Raw genomic sequence first — 8,918 nt, forward strand, 5'->3', positions numbered from 1 at the left:
AATTATAATTAATTTTTCGATTTGAGAAATTAAAAAGATGTTTGATTAAAATATAATAAATGCCTGAGAAAATTATTATACACGTAACAACAATATTTTTCATTTTCAACTGCGAATCGCACGCAACAAGGTCCGTGCGCCCACATTTGAAATTGGAATGCACATTCCCGAGCGGCGTTGGATCTTGTTGCACGGTGACGCAGTTGGAGGATGCAAATTGAGGTGCAGTCGCGCTTTAAGTGCATAGTTACCTGCCTCGCACAATTAGAAGATGCGAACGAAAATGGTTGTTCCGTGTGGGTGGCCGCGGTTTTCCGAGATTTTTGCCGCAGGCTTCAAAATTGGCGATGACTCTGCGGCAAACTCCAGATTCATATAACATGACGTAATTTGCAAACAATTAATCAATCTTATCGCAGCAGTGATTCGATCTTTATACCGCATGACGTTTTCTGTTTGATTAATTAGTCAGTCAAAGTTAATCAATTTCACTAAATAAAAATAAATCCCAAACGTAATTATTTGAAATCTCAGTGCATGCTTATTAATGATTTAAGAAATGCTTATATTTTTACGTTATCTAATATTGAGAAAAAAGGAAAAGAACTCATTTTTTTCAGTAAAATTTCGATTTTTAGTCATTTTACATTGAATTATTTTATTAATTATATTATTACCTTTAAATAATTTGCTATTTTTTGTAAAAAATGTCAGTATTTTCTGAGATACATAAAATCGTTTGTACTGACGAATGCCTTGATAAGTTGCCACAATTGTCGCATAATACAGTGGAAACTAGACACTTGTCAGCGTGTCACTTTTCCGAAAGGGTACACCTTTTCCAACTCGAATTAAGAGCGTGATACACCTTCGGCCGTCAAGGTGAACTGGAATCGAGAGCCATGTGGGTGTCGAAAAGAAGCCTACTAACTTAATAATTGTACGTGTTCGTTAGTACTCGCGCTTAATATGAAACAATTCCAATTACAATTTAATTTAGACGAAATTCTTTTTACTTCTTTAACAATTGGAAATAATATTGGCTTCACGAAAGTTTTATTTTATTTTAAAGATAAACTTGATATAAAAATTCTTCTATTTAGTGTTTCTTTATACTTTTTACTTTCTTCATAATCTTTATAAATTCAGTTCAGATTTTGATTTTACTTTATACAAATAAAGAGATACTACAGGGAGTGAAAAAACGAATGTTACTTTTGTTTTTATTGATTATAGTGAGATTTTATTATTCATTGTAGACGTCTAGACTGCAAGTACATGCAATGTAAGATGGAATTACAGCTCCATCTCGTTGCACATACAAAAGCCACGATTCTAATAGTGTTTTTGCTGATGATGCAGAGATTAATTAAAAACACCAGCGTGTAAGATTGTGAATGAACTTACCGACATAATGTTTCCATTGTATTATTCGCTAATCGTACCATGCAGTGAGATGACGCACTTCCTGCATGTTTCTTCAGTCGTGACATTTTGACTTGAGATTTAATTTGAGAAAATCATATTAAGCTCTGCACTATACAAGGGAAGCTTCATATCCCTAAGTAACTATGCGTCTACTGATTCTCACAATGATTTTCGTTATTATTTATGTTTATTTTAACAAATATTATCAAATATTATATAATTTTTATAATTTAAGATTTTATACAAAATGCTGAAGTGAAACGTGTTATCTGTTATAAGTTGACTGTGACTCACTTCAAGTTCTCGTTCCTAGTAATGGTAAATAAATATCTTTTTTCCCCTTTCGTTCGTTCCCTAAAGGCACGATCTTTTTTAGTCAGAATACCAATTGCGGAGCACAGGAAAACATACGAATGAATCCATCCTTTTACCGAGAATACAGACTGACTGTTAACATACACAATGTTCTATTTTAAATTCGACATTCCTAAGAATCCGAAATTATTTATACAATAAGAAAACATTCTCCAATTCGATGTGCGAATATTTTGAAAGAAATTGAAGTTTTTATTAAATGCAAAGCGTGTGGTAAGAAAGAATCTGAGATAAAAATAACGTATTTATTAATAGAACCAGAAAACAATGAGTCAGAGATAAGCGAAGATGGTATCTTGCAATATATGAGAAAGTGAAGATTTTGAAGATAATATAAAAAATATTCCACTATGTAAAATGTCCTAAAATGTATTTAAATAAAAATCTGCGACTGTTATCGATTAAATAAGAATAGATAACTTCTGAATCGGCCCAGATAAAAGCTACGCTTTCACAGGTTAAAGTTACCCAGTGATATGCATAAGCTACACTCGCGATAACAATACGAGAGGTAAAACGCAGAGTGGAACGCGTGAGTGGAAACGAATGGAATGTCGAGAAGACAACGGCGGCTGTCTGGATGACAGTGTAACGCGCGAGGTAGGCCGTAAAGAGAAGAAAGTAGAGCTGGCAAGGGCAGAGCAGGCGAAGTTGGCACACGACCCGATTACAAGGTCCGCCAGGGTCACCACCGCGCCGGTGTTCTCCCGCAGTTTTGCGCGACAAACCCATAAGGTTTGACCTAATATGGAGACCTGGACTTTACGAATGCCACCGGTCTGGTGGGGATCCGTGCGGAGAGCTCCTTTGAGGCCTTCAAGTCGCTCTCCTCACACGGAGTCCCCCAGTACCTCACCGGACGTGTGTTACGTCGCATACGCGTTTCCATGCACAATTCACGATCACGTTTCCGTTCCGTTCGTCTCTCAACGGGAAGAGCGAATTTTGTCAGTGAGCTCTGTGAGATTTAAAGAAAGAAAAATTATTCGACTCGAATCATTGCGTTACGAACGACAGATAAGAAGTTCTGAACAATTTTGATAATCATTGTTAAGTGGTTCATCAGCTGACCAGTGCCTTTCGTAAGTCTTTGAGCGAACTGCGACACGTTTCTTGTCGTCAGTAGATTCTAATACTCCATAGCAAAAGAAATCGTTGAACCGTGACATAAAAACCGGTATAAACAAGTGGCAGGAAGTCTAGTAGTAACTATGCGGTGCGTCAACGGAATTCAGTATATGCGCCGCGTCGACAGGAACTAGCAGCCGCGTTGCCAATCTCCGGGAAACCGTAAAAGATCCAGCTGCTGTTAGATCAATCACCGGTACCGGCGTCGACATGTCCGCGCACCAGCAGGCGGCTATTCGCCGTTTGGAGGCTTTGTTCCGAGACGTGAAGCTGGAACAGCAGCAGAACAATCCGGAGATAGTGAAACTAGAGATAGACTCGAGTTGCTGTGACATTCATGGCAAACACGCCAAAGAGAATTGCTGGAACCGAAGAGGTTCCGTTGGTAATGCGTATCAGACCAGGCGAGACTCGTTCGGTCGTCGCGACGGTTACCCAGGGACATCTCCGAGCAGAAGAGGTTCCCTTGGCCTGCCGATGTCGCCACCGAAAAAAGAACTTCATCCTTCGTGCTTCCCTAACACGTTGAGAAAAAATCCTCTGGTTTCGTCCATGAGTTCTATCAATCATACCAAGAAAGATATCCACGCGTCCACGTTAAGTAACTCATCGCTACGACGAGATCCTGTTGGCCGGTCAATGGGATGCCTGAAGAAGGACACAATGTCGAATTATAATTCTCCGTTGCGACGAGATTACGTAGCAAAATCGATGACAAGCCTTCAGAGGCCGCCTTCGCGACGAGACACTAGCAACTTGTCTAGCCTTTTCGCGTCGTCTCCATTGTCACAAAGTCCACTGAAGTCTAGCTTGAGTTCGTCAAACAGTGACCTTAAAGCAAGAAGCACGTCGAACTTGAAGAGCTGCCTGGCAGGATCCAGCGGGAATTTGAGGAGCAATTTGAACGTGACGCTCAGCACTGACCATTCCATGGGCTCCAACGGGAATTTAAAGAAGGATGGCAAATTCGCCACACCGGTTTCTGGGCGTAGGGGCTCCTACGATAGGAGGCGGCTCTCTACTGACTCTTTGGATAATACAAAGAGAAACTCGTGGGATCCGGGTCGCAGGGGCTCTTCTGGATCATCCGGAGGATGGGACGATCCTATTTGGGAAGAAGGAACGTTTGACGCCGGCATCAGTCAGGTAAAACACTTCGAGTATTCTGTAAGGATCGAGACAAACCTGGTTTACAAACCACTTCGTAAATCGAAGACTAAAGGAGAATAGTTTCTTACAAGTTCATCCAAACAATTGCGGTCTAAGACAATCGGCATCAAATGTCCTGACAGACACGAGCAGTAGATCAGAAAGAATGACACGAGCTTTGTTGTCTGCTGGATGCTTTCCCCACGAGACGAAGCAGACAAGAGAAACCATCTCGGTACCCTTCGGTGAAAACGCGCTGCTTGATTGTCGTTGCACGCGCGGACAGAATTTATCGTTCCTTGTTAGGAGGCGTATTCAGCTGGCCGTGGGAATGCCAGTTCTTCCAGTCAACGCAGTTAGGTATTCGCGATTGAATTCGAAATTTATCGCGGAAGCAATATCTGGATTCCTCGCGAACGCGTTACTTTTTTTTCTCTCAATAGGTCCTGGCTATAAAAGTTGCAATGGAACGTCGCGTACTTGGCGACAGGAGCCGTAATACTTTACGATACTTTCATCTGTCGTTAGAAACGTTCTAAGCGTTTCGCGAAAGCGTTGATTTACGATCGTTTGTTGACCACGCGACTTTTGTTAATGCTACACGACATTAAGGCGCTTTACATACGGCGCCGTGCTGGCACATGCAAAGTGTTTGCCTGCGTGTACTTGCGTCATCGACATGCCTCGCACGGTATGGATACGCTGTTAGTCATCCGCTGATTATGAAAGCGCTCGCTGCATCTGCGTACCGATCGATCCTATTAAACTGCCTCTACTTTACACGTAGCTTCATTAACCCGTTCGCACTTGGAAAGTATTTTAACAACGTCTCTCGACTTAAAAGTATAGTGTACCCTATTGAAAACTGTTGAATTATGTGAACAATTTAATACCTTATGCTAAATCGTAGGTCTAAACAGAAAAAATTGCATAATAATCTATTAGGATATTGAGTCAGAATATATCAGGAATTCATTTATTTTTTTTGCTTCTTCGTTCCGAGATGCTGCGTCTCTTGTCGTTAAATGAATTTCATTATCTTTGCTTCTAAGAACAAGCATCATAGTTATTTACAACCTGCCTCGTCCATTAGCAAATATTTGTATTCCTAGTCCATCGTGGACTCTTCGAATGCATTTCACCTGTTGAATACCGTGGCTCGATTCGTTAACTACGTAATTTCTATTCCCTCATCGCGCCCAGGTGATTGACATTTGTAAACCGGGAATCGACTTTTGTTTCCCGTGTGAAATCGAGCACACTTACACGAATTTTTATTGTCGAGAAACTCTTCATTTTCATGCGCCACACCTCTATTAAATAGATAAATGTTCCGACGTGCGTACATCAATTCAGACATACATACGTCACGGTGTAATTACCATATCATGATACGACACATTAACGTTAAGCGAAACAAATCATTTAATCTTCAGACATCGTTGCAGAACTGATTGGCATTAACTGATGTCAAAACATTTAACGCATCATTTGTCTTATTTGGAAATTGAGAAGTATTCGACGATTTTTAGAATTTATACGACCGGCATTGCACCCGGTGGCGCAACGCGATATTGATATCGAACGCGAATGTGATGGCGCATTTCCTGATATATGATTGCCACGGATGAGGCCTACGCGCTATTTGGCCCTGAGCTACCTACACTCACCTGCCTGTACAGTCCCATAAGACTATCTCAGTGTTATTTAAAAAATTGACAGCTAATGACATAGATTGCAATAATTTAAACGTACATAGATTCTACCCCACACTTTATTTTCAGTTCTTACATTACTGTATGTGAATTAATTCATTATGTCTCCACAGTAATCAATTGATCAATGTAATTATATTAAATTGTAGGTAATTACATATAATGATCAGAATTCAAACAGAAATATTTGATAAATAATAGGATAATATATCTCGAACTTTTCCATGTAATGTTGTAGAATATTCATACTTGATTTATGAAACTCCTACAAGAATTCTATGATTCAGATAATGGAATTATTTTAAGCAAAATTACATTTTAAGTTCATAAAATTTCTCAAAAATAAAACAGTCTTTTAAGCCAAACACTCTTATGGAGCAGACTGTATTCCTCGTTCTTTTCTGACTTTTCGTTCTGTTTACTCTTCTCGTGGTTATGCGTGTAACCCTTTATGTAAATAGCGATCACGCGTGACGACCCACGCTGCGGACCCTCGATATGGCCACAACGCGGAACGATTTAAAAGTAGCGTCCGCGTCATTAAATCGACTCGATCCAATCGATCCCGAGGATCGTTTCATACGTAATGCTGCACCGTCATCAGTGGTCTTATTTGGAGAGTCGTCGTAATTTTGCAATATATAGACTTTAGCAAGTAACTTGTGAAGTTTTATTCTCGCATTAGAATTCTTTTCTGATGATATTACAGAGGAATTATGAATCAGTTGGAACCTTTGTTGGCTCGGTTCGTTATAGCCAAGTTCCATACTTTTGATAGAAGTTCGTTGTTGAAAGCAGGCTGCAATCTAGATGGATCACTGTTTTGTAACAACGATTTTCCAGCTCGTTGTATATGTATATGAAACGGAAATTAGAACCAAACTCGTTAATCATTCGACGATCTCGGAACTAGTTGAATTTTCCATTTTAAGCAAACATCGAAGTCAAAGAAACTTCGTTTTATGTAACACGAATGTAATTCGTAGTCGAGAAGAAAGTTTATTTTTACGTAACGAGTAGCGTGTCCATCAAATGTATAAACGAACCACTTTTCGATGAAAAGAATTGTTGTTACATATGATAACAATGTTTGATTACAGTAACAGATGTAGATTTTTAGTGACAAGATTTTCAAGAATATCTCCTTTTTATTTTCTAATTTGTTTATCTCGTTGATATTATAGTATTTGTAACAAATTTTTTCTGTTTATCATCACTAATTTTCTGATCTATATTTGAAAGAACTATTTTACACAATCAATTTTTACTCGACTCAAATGTGTCGATTAAGAATCAAAGTGGAAACGAGAAAAATGAACGTCAGTTCTTTTCGGTCTCGGTCGACGACCCGATCCAGGAACACGGCAACAGCTATGTCTAAAGGCTCTCTCGAAAACCACTCATAATGGATGAATCGACAAGTTGCACGCGTCATTTTCCGGCAGCGCGTAAGCACCGGACGGATAGTCCAGATCCCGGACGCGTAATCGTTCTAATTCCTGAAATCGTGGCTAGGCAATTTCCGTCTTGCTGGATAGAACGGCACACGTGACGGTGGCCCCGGCTTACTTCCTCGGTACGTTGCACGTGCATCGGCCGCGATGCGCTTTCAACTGCACGCACGTCTTTCCGCACGTACATAAGTACTGTATAGCACGCGGCGTAAACCGCCGCGAGCACCGATTTTGCGTGTCGCTTCGTCGCACGGGACCAATTTGTCGTACGGTACAGCTACCCAAAACGATTCCCGACCCACACGGCATGCGCGCACGCAAAAATTGCATTTTCATTATGCAGTATAAATGCTGTGAATATTTCTAGCCTGCACAACATTGTCAGTTAAATACCTTGAACTTTGAACTAAGTTCCAGATTTCAAATCCTGACGCAGTGACACAATGATATAAAATACAATAGAATAATTCATGTAACAGTATTTGAACTCAATTGCAATGCAAATGAATGCTTCCTCTTACCTTGCAGTTTATCTCAAATTTATTCAAGTACCACTGCACAGATGTTGATGCGAAACAATTCAAGTTATAGCTATAGGTCCTTACTACATAATTGTTCTGTATGCGTTCAGTTCTTTGCATAAGCTCACTGATGAAACCGTATGTCATATTCATAATTAATTTATCACTTTGTTCCACTCATTCCGCTAATGAGCTAATTGCATGCTGCGAGACAATAAATCGCGAGACTCATTAAATGAAACAACTTCAATTAAAAGAACGAACGAGTGCGAACGAGGCGGAATAGGGTCAAGTTCGGAGTTGCATCGCGCAAGGAAATCGGTGATTCATGCGGTAAATCTAAAAACGAGGGCTAGTGAACCTTGACATTTCTCCACCAAGAATTCGCCGCTACTTTTACTATTAACGAACTAATTAAGACAACCGAGGCGCTGCGGTTTACGTAATCGTTATTTTTAAAACAAACTTTTTTAGGTCAATCGATAATTTACGTTCCATTAACATTTTGCAATGTTATTATACGTATGAGAAAAACCAGTTTTATTTGTTGTTTATGATATTACGTGATCACTTTATTTATTATTTGGCTTATATCTTTTATAAAATTAATGTGAATAAGTATTGGATGTTCGTCTAAAGTCTTAATGGATGAGTATACATAGAATCACAATACACTGGAGTAACTAGTTACTGGAAGATAAATGGCCGCTATAGAAGCAAATATCAATGAAACGATGCCAATTAATCTAGTCCAAGCTCGACAAGATGAATAACGCATTAATTCAAGAGAAACGCTTCTACCGATTATCGAGCATGCTTATCAATATATTCAATATGCAAATTGAAAGACGTAAGTTGAGCTCCGTGACATGTCGTGCTTTATCAATTAGGTGAAAGTAATCTTTATTTACGCTTCAGTGAAACTATATTTTCCCCGATTTTGATCCTTCAACTGTTTCTTTTTAGTACCGATCGTTGTACCTAGTAAAGCGTTTCTTATGAAAATTATACGTAGCTTCGCTGATCGCAGTGATCGATTGTGGTTAAATCTATCATAGCCTCTAATCATCCGGATCTGATCGATGATCTTGGAATGCGTGTAAAGATTCAATCGATCATTCAAAGTACAGTTTTAATGTATTCAGTGG

The 8,918-nt window shown here is 39.4% G+C and overlaps 1 protein-coding gene across 1 annotated transcript in view; it reads left to right on the top strand.

The window, feature by feature from the left end:
• Positions 1-3,015: 3,015 nt before the first annotated feature.
• Positions 3,016-8,918, top strand: part of LOC108625980 (uncharacterized) — a gene marked incomplete at its 5' end in the record, with an annotated part of 14,724 nt that continues 8,821 nt past the window's right edge. Inside the window, one exon of the mRNA XM_018026364.2 lies at positions 3,016-4,077. Coding sequence (XP_017881853.2) covers positions 3,016-4,077 — 1,062 coding nt within the window. The remainder of the gene's footprint in view (positions 4,078-8,918) is intronic.

Source organism: Ceratina calcarata, unplaced genomic scaffold, assembly GCF_001652005.2.
Source record: "Ceratina calcarata isolate Rehan_Ccalc_2016 unplaced genomic scaffold, ASM165200v1 scaffold385, whole genome shotgun sequence".
Lineage (NCBI taxonomy): Eukaryota > Metazoa > Arthropoda > Insecta > Hymenoptera > Apidae > Ceratina > Ceratina calcarata.